Source organism: Urocitellus parryii, chromosome 13, assembly GCF_045843805.1.
Source record: "Urocitellus parryii isolate mUroPar1 chromosome 13, mUroPar1.hap1, whole genome shotgun sequence".
NCBI lineage: Eukaryota > Metazoa > Chordata > Mammalia > Rodentia > Sciuridae > Urocitellus > Urocitellus parryii.
In genome coordinates, this window is record NC_135543.1 from 64,618,582 (window position 1) to 64,635,086 (window position 16,505).

The window sequence follows — 16,505 nt, forward strand, 5'->3', positions numbered from 1 at the left end:
TCTGAAAATAGAGATGACGTGACTCTTTGTGTCCCTTTTATTCCCTTCGCTTGCCTAATTGGTCTGGCTAAAATCTCAAGTAGTGTATTGAAGAGGCACAGTGAGTGTAGAATCTGGTCTTGCTCCGAATTTTAAAGCAAATGCTTTCACTAGGATGTTGGCCTTGGTTTTGTCATACAGAACCTTAATGAAGTTTAGATATGCTCTTTCTATCCCTAATCCCTTCAGTGTTTTTAAGATGAAATGGTGTTGAATTTTTCAGAGGTTCTTTCTGCATCTATTGAGACGATGATAATTCTGTCTTTAATTCTTCTTATGTGATGAATCAGGTTTACTGATTTGCCTATGTTGAACCATCCTTGAATTCCTGGAATGAAACCAATTTGCTCATGATGTACAATCTTCTTAATGTGTTTTCGGGTAAGAATTGATGATATTTTATTAGGGATTTCCGCATTTATGTTCATTAGAGATATTGGCCTGTAATTTTATTTCCTTAATGAGTCTTTATCTGGTTTTGATATTCGAGATGCTGGCTTCATAGAATGATCTGAGCAATGTTCCCTCACTTTCTATTCTGTGGAATAATTTGGTAAGCTTTGGAATTAGTTCTTCTCTTAAAGTCTGATAGAATTTGGCTTGGAATCCATCTGGTCCTTTTCTTTGTTGTTATTACTGCTTCCATCTCATTGCTTATTACCAGTCCGTTCTCTATATCCTCTTGATTCAATTTTGGTCGATTGTAATGTATCTACAAATTATCCATTTCTCTTAAATTTTCCAAGTTATTGAAATATTTTAAAGTAGTCCCCAATGACCCTCTGGGTTTCAGAGATGTCTCTGAAGATATCTCCTTTTTCATTTCTAATTTTACTAATTTGTCTAGGGTCAGTGACCATAGTTGGAACATCCCGGGGCTCCTGTGTCACACATGTCCACCAATGCCACCAAGCTGAATCTTACCCTGAACCCACGGCGCACCAAGACCAGCACAACACTGAGGTGGTGAAACCAGAGTCTGAGATGAAACTAGACTCTACTTCTGCTGGTGGGTGGGCTCTGTGTGAGCTGCAGGCCTCTGCAGCCGAGGAAGCCTACTGTAGTGTGAGCAGCTAACCAAGGCAGGGGATGCAGCCGGTGTCAGCTCTGAGGGTCGCAGCTGGCAAACCGTGGAGTGGCATGATGCAGTTCCTAATGGCAAGCTGTGCCCCCCAGGCCTGCAGCAGACTCCAGAAGCTCACCACCAGTTTCCTCCCAGGTTCTTGTTTCGTGAATACGAAAATGGAAATAGACAGATGAGGATGAGTGAGTGTAGGAGTAGGATTTATTCAAGTCTGAATAGAAACAGAACTTCCACAGGGCAAGAGGGGACCCAAGAGGTGTTGCCGTCTGAGTATGCTAGTCTAGGGGTTCATACAGTACTGGGGTCAACGCTATTGGTTGAGATTTATGCTAATCGGGATTTGGAAAAGCACTAATGCAATTGGTCGAGGCTTGAGTCTGAACTTCCGTTCGGATCTGCCCTGTTTCCATTTTCTCATGCCCACCTGCAATCCCAGCTTCCCAGGGGTTGAGACGGGCAGATGGTGGATGCTCAGAGGTTCAGAGTGAAGAGTGTGGAGAGTGTTCACATTGGGCCCAGGCTGGGCTGCCACAATGTGCCTCAGGCCCATGCCAGCCTGATGGACTCCACATGACCAGGGCATGCTCCAGCCCACCAGGGCCACTGCTCCACCCCTTGGGGACAAGGGCTTTTGTGGACTGCCCATCACGGAAGTGGACTCACAGCCCAAGCTGCTAAAACCAGCCACACATGGCACTAGCTAGACTAGAAGTCCAATAGAACGGGCTTCATCTGGCCCTGGAGCTGTCCCAGAGACTCCTCTGCAGCCAGGTCTAGAGAGGAGGCTCTGGGGCCTGCCCAGTATTGGGTGTCACCAACCCAGATTTAGGTTCCAGAACAAAGTCTTTTGCTTACTATTCCTTCCTACCCCAGCAAATAAGGCCTTATGCCACACTGTGCTGCCTAAGGTCAGGGCAGTGCTGGTGAAGGCAGACCCTGGGCCACCAAGGCTGACATGAAGTTGGCCGTGCTGAATGTTCACAGCCACAGGGACTTGCAGGGTCTTGGGGTACGCCAGGGCCTTCAGCGGGCAGTGATGCAGGCCCAGGTGAGGCCATCCCACTGGAGTGCAGGTCTCTCTCTGGCACGCAGCAATTCTAGATCCCTGTCTGTATGCACTGGCCTGGCAGCGGCTGTACTGCCCAAGGCCAAGGTGGGCAGGGTGGGGTGGAGATAGTCCCTTGGCTGATGATCATAAGCGGGGTTATGCCTGAGTCTCAGAGCTGCAGGGGCCTACACAGTCCCAGGAGCAGGACGGGTGGGCCTGATGTGGGCCCAAACTAGAGTCTGTCTCACCGATGCACAATCTCTACCTGATGCTGGATGGGCTCTAGGCTCCATCAGTGGGCTCTGGCTTGTGTAGGGGGCCTTCAGCTTCTCCTGGTTGCTGGGTCTCACTGCAGTGGGTCTGGCATTGAACTCCAAGACAAAACCCTATGCTCACTCTCATGCCACCCCGTGGGTGGAGTCTGGCTCCCCACTCGATGGACATAGCCAGCACCTGGCCGAGCCGAGTTCCAGTGACTCGGTCCACAGGCATTGATTGGCCTGGAGGTAGGGGTGTGGGCTCTGCCCGGCCCTGGGTTTCATCGTCCTGGGCCTGGAACGAGGTTTCAACCCTGAGGCCTGGACTTCATTCTGCATGTCCCCACCAAGGGAGAGGGAGCTCCTCCATTCTGGTCTGTTCAGAATTTGGGAAGGGATGACATGGCGGTTCTTTCCTTCCTGCCTCCTTCAGTGTGTCCTTTTGTTTTGTAATAGAAAAGAAAAAAAAATGAGCAGGCACTTTGGTCTCTCACCTGATTTCCTTGGCTCTTGTGAAGGTGTTTTGGCGGATGACTAGAAGCCCAACCTGGTGTGTCGGTGGGGAACCACCGTCAGAGGATCCTGGCTGCCATCTTGCTTCTGAGCTGAGACCGTCTTCGTCCAGTCTGAGAAGTTTCTGCTCATGTTTCTTTGGAATTTATTCTGCCCGTTTCTCTTTTTCCCTCTCCGGGTAGTGCTTTCTTTGTTCATCTTTCTTCGTTTTCTCGGTTCTTGGGACTGAATGATTACTGATTTCTCTTGGAGTTCCCTGATCCCCTCTTCTGGGAGTTCACGTCTACGGTGGAGCCTCTCTAATCAGTGTTTGATTTTGGTTCTGCATTTGCCAACTCCAGAATATCCTCTGGGTCCTTTTTAATACTTCCTCTTGATTGAATTATTTGATGAGACATGGTCTTCAGACTTCATGGACTTCTTGAATCCTGTGTCCTTCAGTCCTTTGAACCTATTTACAATGACGACTTGGAAGTCCTGTCTTTAAATATGATATCTGGTCCTTCTCAAATACTAGGTCTGCTGCCTGCTTTTATGTCACACTTTTATGACCCACGCTGTTTCTTTGAATGTCTTGTATTTTTTTTTTTTTAAATTGCCATCTTAGATAATATGGCAACTCTGGACACGGGTTCTCCTCCCTGCTGCCTGGGGCTCACGTCTGTCGCTTGTGGTTTGTGTCCTAGCTGGGTCCTGGGCTGCGCAGATGCAGTCTGGCTCCCCTTTGGTGTCGTCCCTCTGAGGGTGAGTCCTCTGGAGGCACATGTTCACCCCACCCCACGGTGTCTGGGTTTCACGGGGCTTGGATTGTCAATGTCCCTGATTTTCATTTGAAGTTGTCCCCTCCCCTTGGGCTCCGGTTGGCAGCGCCTGTGCCGTGGTGTTTGACAGTGCTCTGAGGCTCTGATGGCTCCTGGCCTGATGGGGTCCAGTTAAGTTCTGATGGGGTCGTTTCGGAGGCCAGCTTTTGAAGATTGCATCTCAGCTGCAGCTTTTCCGGGTTCTTCCCGGCAAACTAGTTGGCCTGTGATTCAGCTCGTTGCTCTTCATCGAGAAGGTGGTTGCTTTCAGGAGTTTTTATACGTCTGTTTCAATTGCAGTCCCCCCTCTTCCCTTCTCCTGCGGAGAACTGAGACACCTGAGGCGGAGGCCCTCCAGGCAGCCCCCTCCCTTCTGAAACCAGCTGCGAGTCTGAGCCGCTCCCCAAACCAGTCTGTCTGGATCCTTTGCTAGGAAGACTCACAGACCCCACAGGGAGCTGCTGCATTTGTGGACACAGTTGACAGAAAGGACACAGATTAAAATCAGCCGAGGGAAGAAAAGCTCAGGGCAGACTCTGGGTAAGGACCAGATGGGAGCCAGCACCACGTGACAGTGTACCTAGAGAATACCAGCCTGGGGACCCCTGAGCCTCCGTGTGCAGGGTGCTTCGGGGACTTCACTCTATAGGCCCACCTGGGTGTCCTCAGCATCCTGCACCCCCAGACATCACCTGAACCCCCTCCCTGAACCACATTGCTGGTGGTTAGCCCCGACTCAGATTCGACCACCCTCCATCCAAAATCACATTTCTAGACCATTCAAGGTGACCCAAGTCCCCAGGTAAATAGAAACGCTGTTAGGCCTGATAGTCCAAGACACAGAGGTCAAAGGTCAGACAATGCTGGAGCAAGATTCAGTTCTGTGCAGACTGCCCCTTCCCCTGGGCAAACTCTGACCTGCTCCTCCATGTGGGTAAGGGCTTGGAAAAGGAGATGAGAAATTTAGAGGAGATGAGAAATTTAGAGGAGATGAGAAAGTCTGGCGTCCTGACCCTCCCACTCAGGTAAGGTGACCCTTGACTGGAACAGAATAAGCCCCGTCCTCTGGGCCACACTCACCTGGAGTGGAACATGCCCCAGGCTGAGCTGCAGGACCTTTGGAGACACAGGGAACTGGTCAAGTCCCAATGCCATAGATTCAGACTGTTCTCACCAAGTTTTATTTGGTGTTCTTGAATCAGTGTTTCTTCATTTGCCTTATGGCCTTACAATTTCAAGAAACTTTAAGTGCCTTTTAGAATAGTTTTCACCAGGCTGGGGTTGTGGCTCAGCAGTAGAGCACTCGCCTGGTACGTGCAAGGCCCTGGGTTCGATCCTCAGCACCACATACCAAAAACAAAGATGTTGTGTCCACTGAAAACTGAAAAATAAATATTGAAATTCTATAAATAAATAAATAAAATGAAAGTTTAAAAAAATTAGTTTTCACCAGCTTCATTTATTTATTTCACTGTAAAGATCTCTTCACACTGCCATTCGACCTTTCCCTAGGCTTTTTTTTTGGGGGGGTGGGGGTACTGAGGATTGAACCCAGGGGCACATAACCCCTGACCCAACATGTTAATCTGGAATTTTCTTTATCCATCTAAGGCAGCCAGTAACCACAATGGTAGCCCATTGATGGCTTCTTTCTTTGAATAATGTTTTCAAATTCTTTAAATAAAGTATACAGAATTATAAAGGAAACAAATTACCTCCAAAAGTTGTCACAATATTTCTTAAAGTTTTTATACTAAAAATATGCTGGGTTTTTTTTGTTGTTGTTAGTTTTGCTTCCTGTGGTGCTGGGAATCAAACCCAGGGCCTCCGGCATGCTAGGCAAGGGCTTGACCACTGAGCTAAGCTCCCTTCTTTCCCAAATTTTATTTTGAGAAAGGGTCTTACTAAGTTGACACATTGGTCTCAAATCTGTGATCCCCTTGTCTCAGCCTCTCAAGTAACTGGGGTGACAGGTGCACACCAAAAGCAAAAATAGGCTTCTTTATAAACATGTTGAATAACAAAAAGTAATGGGAGTCTAATAACTACCAGGAGGGTATAAATGGCTTGTTTGTTAAAAAAACAAATCAAACTATAACTTGACATAAAAATGTCTTGAATTCTATTTGGTAATAAAGTCACAAGCACTTCTATTCTACTATGGCGTTGCTACGTTCAACTGGGAAGAAATGCTACATTTTGGTTAAAGGAGAGAAAATCAAGATGTGTTCTTTCCCCACTAAATTCCACCCATGGAATCCCAAGTTAAGACCCTCTACTGCTAAAGTACAGTCTGGACAAACAGCTTGGGACAGAGCACCCTCCCACCACCTGGGCTCAGGTGCAGATGCCAATTCGGTGAGTGCACCCAGAGTCTGTGTTCTCAGGGAGCCTCCAGTTCACGGTGCTGCTGCTGTGGAAGAATCCTCAAGGGAGGCAAGACTTTCACTGGAGTGGAGGCGAGGGCCAGAGTGCACACCTTTCCTGACCCTTTGCTATAGTTTGGATAAGTGTGTCCAAAGGCCCAGGGTTGAAAGCCTGGTCACCAGCCTGTGGTGCTTTGGGAGGTGGGGAACCTTTAGGAGGTGGGGCCTAGGGGGAGGAAGTTAGGTCTTGGGAGGGGTGTCCTTGAGGAGGATACTGGGCCCCAGCCCCTTCCTGTCTCTTTGCTCACCAGCTGCCATGAGGTGAGCAGCTTTGCTCCACTCTCTACTCTCCCCCATGATGTTCTGCCCAGCCACAGAGCTAAGAAGGCAACAGAATCAAGCAACCATGAAACCATGAGCCAAAATAAACCCTTCCTCTTTGCAAGTTATTTATCTCAGGTGTTTTGTCACAGTAATGGAAAGCTGACTAGCATACCCTTAACACCTCCAGGAATGTCTCAGGGCTTCCTGACTGAATGCTACAGAGGTATGCTTTCCTTTTCTATATGCTTTAGTAACTGACAACAGAAGGAGAACTTAGATAGAGGTTCTGAGCTCCTGGGCACCCTGGTTACTAAAAGCTACCACAAAGCAGCAGCTAACAATCAGGTAAGTTTCTGACCCTTGTCAAGTTCTAGCACCCAGAATGTATGTGCAGATACCCATGTCCATCCACAGGAGACAAAGACTCAGAGCCCAGACAACTGACTGTGAAAGTAGAAATGACAATTCAAAACAAAATAAGCAACTGAAGACTTAGAAATTATTGACAAAATTACATTTGCTATTTTCCTTAAGGTACTGAAAATATATTTAAAATGACTCTTCTGTTTTTCAGCGACTTTGGTTGTCTAAAAGCTCCAGAGCCCTGAGCTTAAGATATTGTCATAGAAAAAAATTAAAACAGCAGAGACAAGTCCAAGTCCACAAAAGGTGTGTAATTAGCAATACAATAGCCAGAAGTACACAAAATATCAAGGAAATTAACTTTCTTTGTCCCATCTAAGAGCTGTTTTTATGTTTTTAGTAAGAAAAAAATTGGGGGCTGGGGATGTGGCTCAAGCGGTAATGTGCTTGCCCAGCGTGCATGTGGCCCGGGTTCGATCCTCAGCACCACATACAAAGATGTTGTGTCCGCCGAAAACAGAAAAATAAATATTAAACAAAAATTCTCTCTCTCTCTCTCTCTCTCTCTCTCTCTCTCTCTCTCTCTCTCTCTCTCTCTCTCTCTCTCTCTCTTAAAGAAAAAAAATTTTTTTTTCAGAGACCTAGGTCATCAGGCAACATTTCTTCTTCAGCCTCCTGAGGCTCACAGATCTCTTCTAGAACCACCTCTGAGCATCCAACAAACTTTAATTCAAAAGCTCCCTTCAACCCCACCTCTTGGAAACCTGGTTCTTTAAGATATAGGGGAAAAAAAATCTCGATTTCAACCCAGCTGCGGAGCTGCTGTGCTGCTCTTAGGGTGCCCCCTACTGGCCACATGTGGAAAGAGGCAGCAAAGTCAAACTAGACCATCTCCTTCCAAGGGGAAAGACTGGGGAGTGACATGGGCCAAGTCATGTTGCTGTATGGGAGCAGGTATGAAAGTGTCACAGCAAATCCCACCACCATGAACTAGCGCAATGCACCGGTAAAAACAATATGAAAAAAATTCCAAGAATAAAAATTAGAGGGCTGGGATTGTGGCTCAGTGGTAGAGCGCTCGCCTGGCATGCATGAGGCACTGGGTTCGATCCTCAGCACCACATAAATGTAAAATAAAGATATTGTGTCCACCTAAAACTAAAAAATATTTTAAAAGAAATCAGAGGTAAAATATACACACACACACACACACACACACACACACACTCATGCAATAAGGCAAAAGTTAACGTTTCTTTGTTTTTTCTCAGCACTTTTGGTCTCTGTTGATGAAACAAAAGGCAGTAATGTCAACAGTTGGGAAGCCCCAAAGTCATGCTCTAAACACCTTTTAAAAGTAAACAGAAAGGGGCTGGGGATGTGGCTCAAGCGGTAGTGCGCTCGCCTGGCATGCGTGCGGCCCGGGTTCGATCCTCAGCACCACATACCAACAAAGATGTTGTGTCCGCCGAGAACTAGAAAATAAATGTTGGAAAATTCTCTCTCTCTCTCTCTCTCTCTCTCTCTCTCTCTCTCTCTCTCTCTTTATAAAAAAAAAAAAGTAAACAGAAAGAATAAAGAACTCCTACAACTCAACAGCAACCAAACAGCACGATTAAGAAGTGAGCACAGGACTTGAACCGACATTCCTCTTAAGATCACAGTGGCCAGAAAACATGTGAAAAAAAGATGTTCCACATCACTGTGAATCAGGGAATTGCAAATCAAAAACAGGCATCTTTCCTCTTAGGATCATCGTAACCAAAACCCAACAAGATGAAACATAAAATAGAAAATACCTCATTATCAAGGATGTGAAGAAATCAGAGCCTCGTGGGTGAGAGTATAGAGGGGTCAGTCCAGGGCTGCAGCAATGTGGGAGAGCACTCGCCTCCCACCTACGGGGCCCTGGGTTCCATCCCCAGCACCACATTAAAAATGAATAAATAAAGTTATTGTGTCCAACTACAACTAAAAATATTTTTAAAAAGGTAAATAAGTCACAAAGTGGTGTAGACATGAGGGAAAGCAGCTCAGTGTCAGTTTCTCCTCCCTCCCCAAAATTAACTAGTATCAGTTACATTTATGTTGCTGTGCCACCGATTTCCAGAACTTCTTCATTTTGCACAAGGGAAACCCTACACCTGTCAAACAACTCCCCACTTCCCTTCCCTCTGCTCGGGCAACCTGCGTCCTACAGGTGTGTCTCTGGGAATTTGACTGCTTTAGACGGCTTATCTCACTTAGCGAAATACCCTCGAGGTTCATCCGTGGGGGAGCACCTGTCAGAATTCCCTTCCTCTTTAAGATGGAATGGACCGTACCTGCAGACTGCGTTCTGCACAGCCATTCGCCTGTTGACGGACACTTGGTTTGCTTCCACGTTTTGGCTCTTGTGAGTGATACTGCTGTGAGCCCGGCTGAAGGGACACCTCATGGAGACCTTGCTTTCAAGGATCGTGCTTTCATGGCCAAATGCCCAGAAGTGGACTGGCTGGATCACCTCCCCTGAGAGTCTACTACCCTCCAACTGCTACACTCACTTCCCTCTCCCCGTGAGGGGGGACTGAACTTGAACCACCTGGCCCTTGAGGTCCATGCCCTGTGGGGCTGCCACACACATGAGCATCAGTAAGCGTGCCTGCCTTTCTCCTGTTGCTCTATTTCCAGATCATTTGGGGCAACAACATAAACCTTTAGAGAGGGAGGGAGAAAGTCTCCTGTCCCCACACCTGCATCACTACGATGGGAACAGCCCGTGTTCTGATGGAGAGGGTAAAGGTGACACTATCCATTCAGGGTGCCTTCCCATACTCCAGCCGTCTGGGTGGTAGGGAGCCTGGGAGGAGAGACCCCTTTGCTTAAAGCCCACCTGGTCCGAATTTCAAAGTCCCTTGAACAAACCTGGAGGGGGATGTGAAGAAGCAGGCAGAAAAGCACTTCCATACTGACGGGTCAGACCCTGAGCCTGTTTCCCCACTGAGTTACTCTGTCATTTTCCCAAATGTGCATCCTAAAAGGAGGCCCCCACTGTCCCTTTCAAGACAGAGTCTTCTACGTGGTGAGAAAACGGCCGTTTTCTGTCTACAATAAGATCACAGCAGGACACATACATAGAAATGGCTTTTTATTTTATTTTGATAAGATGGAAAAGACCCCAGCACAGCTTCAATCAAAGCTAACGATTTTCCTGGCAGTTCATCGGGTAGTTTTATTAAAGTAGATTTGCTTAAACTAAGAGGGAAAAAAAAAAGGTCTCACTGACCCTTGAAATTAAGGCAAAGGTGCTGGTAAGGAAAGTCACCACTGAGTGTCGCCCTCCGGCCCTCCAAGACCCAGGGCAGGGAAGGGCAGCCGACCCGTGAGGAGCGCTGGTGTCCCTGCACAAGTCTCACTGGCCGGTCTGCGCGGCCCGCTGCCAGCTGCTCAGGTTCTGTGCAGAGCTCCAGGGCTCCAGGGCTCCAGGCGCAGTGCGTTGAGGTAGCGGTCTTTGCATTTTGCAGACGTTCCTGTGGGTGCCCTTTGACCACGGGTGGACGTCCCCGCAGGAAACTTCTGGTCTCGCTGCCCTGCTAGGAATGCCCTCCCCGGGCCCCCAGTCTGCATCCTGCCCCAGACTCTAGGGCTTCAAATCCAGGGGGGTGCTTTCTTCATCCACGGGCTGTTTAGGTCTCAACTGGCCGCTGAGTGTCAGGAAGGAGTACCTCAGGCCACCCGCCATGCTGGAGGAGAAACAGTGAATACTGAAAGCTGGGAAACCAAGGTGCTGCACCAGCGGTCGCTGACACTCTTACAGACAGAGTGAGCTTGATTTGGAGGACTTTACTCGGATCTGGGGGGCGAGGGGGGGCTTCCTTGAGTTTGTGGATTCCTTGATGAGAATTTCTCCTCTTATTTACAAATCTTTGGTAGCAGGGAGTGGGGGGTCGGGGGTCTGATCTGACAGAGAACATCAGAAACAAAATATATGTTGGTTTTTTTTTAATAAATAAACTACATTCCCTACGTTCCATTATCCTAAGCCAACAGCCCCCGTGCCTGGCCCAAAATACCCTTCAAAGGCAGCTAGTAAACTCTCACAGCACCTTGTGAAGTACGACACTTTGAAGGCACAAGCTCATGAAGCCACGGGGCAGGAGGAAGACAGGTCACTTAGGAGGACACGTGAATCAAATTCAGATCCTGGCCAGGTGAATTTTTACGACATATGTCCCCGTGAATCCACACAAGGGATTACATCATAAAAATAGAGGAACTGGGGATGGGGGGTATAGCTCAGTGGTAGAGCATTTGTCTGCCCCGTGAAGGAGGTTCTGGGTCTGATCAGCAGGGGAGAGGGAGGGGGAGAGGGGGAGAGAGAGGGGGAGGGGGAGAGAGAGAGAGAGAGAGAGAGAAGAAGAAGAAGGAGGAGGAGGAGGAGGAGGAGGAGGAGGAGGAGGAAAACCAGAGAGAAACTGAATGATTCAAGTAAAACCAGTCTAGAAACTGTCATGTTGTAATACTTGCTGGCTTAAAATGTAACACCTCTCTTGGCTCTTTTGCTTATTACATATCAATCTTTAAAAATGTGATTTTATTGAAATAAGTTCATTTAGAAATATCACTCACCAAATATTTAACCCTATAAAGTTCAATAGGGAGAAAATGTAGTCTCCACCAACCAACATTCCAATGTAGGCGACAGACACGTTCTGCAAGAGGAGAGAGAATCTGTCATTCCAAGCGAAGGATGGGGTGGGGGATACATAGAACAGGAAAAACCTGAAGCAAGGCAGTCGACTTTCCATAGAGTTTTTTTTTTTTTAAAGAGAGAGTGAGTGGGATCGGGCTCCAAATTCCTCAATAGGACACCCATAGCGCTAGAGTTAACAAACAGAATCAACAAATGGGACTTACTCAAACTAAAAAGTTTTTTCTCAGCAAAAGAAACAATAAGAGAGATAAACAGGGAGCCTACATCCTGGGAACAAATCTTTACTCCACACACTTCAGATAGAGCCCTAATTACCAGAATATACAAAGAACTCAAAAAATTAGACAATAAGATAACAAATAACCCAATCAATAAATGGGCCAAGGACCTGAACAGACACTTCTCAGAGGAGGACATACAATCAATCAACAAGTACATGAAAAAATGCTCACCATCACTAGCAGTCAGAGAAATGCAAATCAAAACTACCCTAAGATACCATCTCACTCCAGTAAGACTGGCAGCCATTAGGAAGTCAAACAACAGTAAGTGCTGGAGAGGATGCGGGGAAAAGGGCACTCTTGTTCATTGCTGGTGGGACTGCAAATTGGTGCAGCCAATTTGGAAAGCAGTATGGAGATTTCTCGGAAAGCTGGGAATGGAACCGCCATTCGACCCAGCTATTCCCCTTCTCGGTCTATTCCCTAAAGCCCTAACAAGAGCATGCTACAGGGACACTGCTACATCGATGTTCATAGCAGCTCAATTCACGATAGCAAGACTGTGGAACCAGCCTAGATGCCCTTCAATAGATGAATGGATAAAAAAAATGTGGCATTTATATACTATGGAGTATTATTCTGCATTAAAAAATGACAAAATCATAGAGTTTGGAGGGAAATGGATGGCATTAGAGCAGATTATGCTAAGTGAAGCTAGTCAATCTTTAAAAAACAAATACCAAATGACTCCTTTGATATAAGGGGAGTAAACAAGGACAGGGTAGGGACGAAGAGCTTGAGAAGAAGATTTACATTAAACAGGGATAAGAGGTGGGAGGGAAAGGGAGTGAGAAGGGAAAGTGCATGGAAATGGAAGGCGATCCTCAGGGTTATACAAAATGTCATATAAGAGGAAAGGAGGGGTAAGACAAGATAATACAAATGGAAGAAAGGATGTACAGTAGAAGGGGTAGAGAGAGAAAAGGGGAGGGGAGGGGAGGGGAGGGGAGGGGAGGGGAGGGGGGACAGTAGAGAATAGGACAGACAGCAGAATACATCAGGCACTAGAAAGGCAATATGTCAATTAATGGAAGGGAAACTGGTGTGATACAGCAATCTGTATATGGGGTAAAAGCGGGAGTTCATAATCCACTTGAATCAAACCGTGTAATATGATGTATTAAGAACCATGTAGTGTTATGAACGACCAATAAAAAAAATAAAATAAAAAAAAAAAAAGAGAGAGTGAGAGAGGAGAGAGAGAGATAGAGAGAGAGAATTTTTTTTTTTAATATTTATTTTTTAGTTCTCGGCGGACACAACATCCCCGTTGGCATGTGGTGCTGAGGATCGAACCCGGGCCGCACGCATGCCAGGCGAGCGCGCCACCGCTTGAGCCACATCCCCAGCCCCTCCATAGAGTTTTGAAGAGAGTAATTTTTCATGAATATCCAATAAGTGAATTAAAAAGCATCACAGGTGGTTTTATAAAGAAATAGAGCACCTGCCTGGCACACGTGAGGCACTGGGTTCGATTCTCAGCACCACATAAAAATAAAATAAAGGTATCGTGTCCACCTACAACTAAAAAAATACAAAAAAAGAAAGGAAGTGAAATATGATATAATAACAGAAAACTGCATTATTCTCTGCCCCTGTCTGAAGAGTTGAATTGTAATCAGCTTGCCACATCCCATCTTTTGAGCGATGAATTTTAGTCATATTGAACCTAAAACTGAACAGAGTAGAGGCATCTAATAAATTCCAAGCAGCACTCTGTCCACTGTATGTAGGAGACCTTGGGCAGCCGACAGACAGGTCTACTGCCCCTCACTCCAGGAAGTTGAGTGAATAGAAAACCAAGAACCTGCAGAAGGGAATTCAGAAACTCCAGCCCTGTTCATTCCCGTGTGTGTTCAAATGCACTCGTGTGCGCGCGCGCGCACACACACACACACACACACACACACACACACAGAGGCTGATCCACAACTACAACTGAGCACAGACCTGGCTGAAAATCGTCCTTCCCAGGGTCCCCTTCTGAGTAGCCAGTTCTTCCAGAAAACTACACTGTAGCTCACAGGTGATCACAGGGGTTTGTATTTGTTCCTCCACCTTCTCCTTCACTGCCCCAGTCGCCCCCTCCCCACTCACCCCCAACTTACAATTAATAATTTGTTTTCCTTTCTAAATTAGCAAATCCTCCCTCTGTTGGATGCATTAGGGGATTAGAGGGAGTGAGACGGGGTCACCCAGACCCAGATGCAAATGGCACAAGGAGCCCTTCTCACTAGCCCTCGACAGCAGCAAAACCAAGCTCAGCTTCCATGTGTGGTTTGGACTTAGCCCCGCTCCCCACCCCCACCCCACCCCACCCGGCCGCAGCTGTTCACTGCAAGGCCCCTGCACTCACCTTGATGGCACCAACCACCGCCGTGGTCAGGGCTGAGTTGTAATAGCTGCACAGAACCGTGGAGTACATCAGGAGGAACCTGAGTCACAGAAAGCAACAGCTGAGCTTGTGCCTGGGCGTGCTGGGGGCCACAGGCAGAGAAGGGAGGGACAAGTACCAAGGTCGTACAACCCACGCCCTAAGACACCTCCACCAAGGACATCCGTATCCCAGGAAAGTGGCCCAGCTGAGCCTCAGCCACACTCCTAACCTGGTGTCGTTCTCATGTCCTCCACGCATTTTCCAATAGTCTTTCCACAACATGGAAAGGAGAGTTTAAAAACCACCTGAATCTCTCGCTCAGCGGCTACGTTACCCCAGAGGTGTGGACCCTCGGGTGGATTCGGAACCACCTGCTGCTCTTTGCACGCACACCTCAATGCCCAGCAGAGGCCCCCATTCCACCGGCTTGAGGTGATAGGAAAGTTCCGCGGGTGATTCTCATGTGTGCAGCCACACTGAGGATGTGGGTGTTAGAAGAGAAAACCAGCCGAGCGAGTGCTGGCTTTAGGCAAAGAAGATTGGAATTAATAGATTCCACCTGCCATGGTATTCCTGTACCCTCTTACCAAAGTTGATTCAAGCACTTACCACTGCCAGTAAGTACTGGCACTTACTTGTCAGTAAAATGACTGCAGAATTGTGACTAAGTGCCAGACAGGAAAACATATATACACAGGGAAAAAAAAAAAAAAAAAAAAGGTCGAATCCAGACAGAGGTAAAGAAGTGAGTTGATTCTTACCAGGTACTGAAGGAAATTAGCCAGGACCTAAGTGGGGTGCAAAATTCCACTCACCCACATCACATGGTTAAATGTTGAAGGGATTAATATTGAAACTGGCTGAGTGGCCAGGTGTGGTGGCGCATGCCTGTAATCCCAGTGGCTCGGGAAGCTGAGACAGAAGAACTGTGAGTTCACAGCCAGCCTCAGCAACTTTGAGGCACTAAGCAACTCAGTGAGACCCTGTCTCTTAAAAAAAAAAAAAAAAATAGGGCTGGGATGTGACTCAGTGGTCCAGTGCCCCTGAGTTCAATACTCGGTACCCAAAAAAGAAAACTGGCCAAGTGAAATTTGAAATGTACATGGAATGCATAAGATGTGTGGGGTTGTAAAGATAAACCCCAGGTGAAAGGTAGGAGCTTGGGTCCCCTACTAACAGAGCAAAGTGAGTTTGATTCCAAGAAAGAGCTGATGCACCTGGGGCAGGTAAGTTCTTCCTGCCAGTCTTAAGTGCCAGGCTCAGCCTGCTGCTTGTTACCACCAGAATCAGCGTCACAGACATTCAAGGCTGGAACCCCGCTGGACCTGAGTGTGTTTTCTACTAGGAATGGTAGAGGGAAAAATATCAGAGCTAAAGCCCATCAAAACTTACAGGAGGAGTAAACCACAAACCTGAAGTCTGACCTTCAGAGGAATGTGTACGCGGGTTATTAGGAAATAGAACAAGTGGGCAAGTTCGAGACCTCTGTGGTTTTCATTTGAAACGTGTAACTGATATGCGACTTGCAGTTTTCATTTGAAAGGAATAAGAGTCTGAGTAAACCTGTACACAGCATTCGAATGTTCGCTTTAAAAACTGACGGACAGACTGGGGATGTAGCTCATTGGGAAGAGCACTACTTGCCAGGCACACCCCAGTCCCTGGGTTCTGTCCCCAGCAGGACAATAATGAAAAACTGGCCACATTTCCAAGTTTGCTTTATTAGATTTCAAAGAACTGCCTAAGTGCATAAAGAAACCTATTAGCTCTGACAGCCAGCCCCAGGGGTTGGGGTAGTCAGGAAAAACCCAGCAGATCACAATTGTAAATGCAGTTTAAAACTTTTTAAATGGTGGGGGGTTCACTAAGTTGAGAATGGAACGAATTCACAGTAAAATGTTTAGTAGATGTAAATCAGTTAAACTTGAGTTAATAAACCGTGAATCAAATAATGGAAGCTGATGTCTTTACCGTTCTAGAAAAATTTCTAACTTTACGAGCAGTGTATTTAGACGATAAACTTGGAAGATTCAGAGAAACCTATGTTTTAGAATTGTTACAATTCAATGAATTCAACATTAGTTTAGAGAACTGCAATAATCCTACGCAAGCCTAAAATGAAAAGATTTAAAAAGTCAATGTGGCGTCACCGAGTGCAGATGCACCTTGGTCTTGAAGAAGCTAATCCACAGCATCAGCCCTGGAGGGACTCAGAGTCCAGAAAAATAAGACATGTCCAGTCAGAGAGGACAGGCCGGCTGCTTCCTGCAGCCTTCTGAAACTTGAGCACGGCCTTCAACCAAGGAAAATCATGAATGCCCTTGTTTTTAACCTTGGCTTTAAAATCCCCATTCTGAAGT

General features: G+C 46.9%; 1 protein-coding gene across 4 annotated transcripts in view; it reads right to left on the reverse strand.

The window, feature by feature from the left end:
• Nucleotides 1-9,904: 9,904 nt before the first annotated feature.
• The window catches only part of Slc35d2 (solute carrier family 35 member D2), a 51,425-nt gene continuing 44,824 nt past the window's right edge, over nt 9,905-16,505 (reverse strand). For 3 of the 4 annotated variants that reach the window (XM_077792238.1, XM_077792237.1, XM_077792240.1), the window contains 3 exons: nt 14,125-14,203; nt 11,403-11,485; nt 9,905-10,516 (listed from right to left, as the gene is read on the reverse strand). In XM_077792238.1, coding sequence (XP_077648364.1) covers nt 10,414-10,516; nt 11,403-11,485; nt 14,125-14,203 — 265 coding nt within the window. In that variant the 3' untranslated portion in view covers nt 9,905-10,413. Of the gene's footprint in view, nt 10,734-11,402; nt 11,486-14,124; nt 14,204-16,505 lie in introns of all 4 variants that reach the window. The other variant, XM_077792239.1, reaches the window with a different exon arrangement.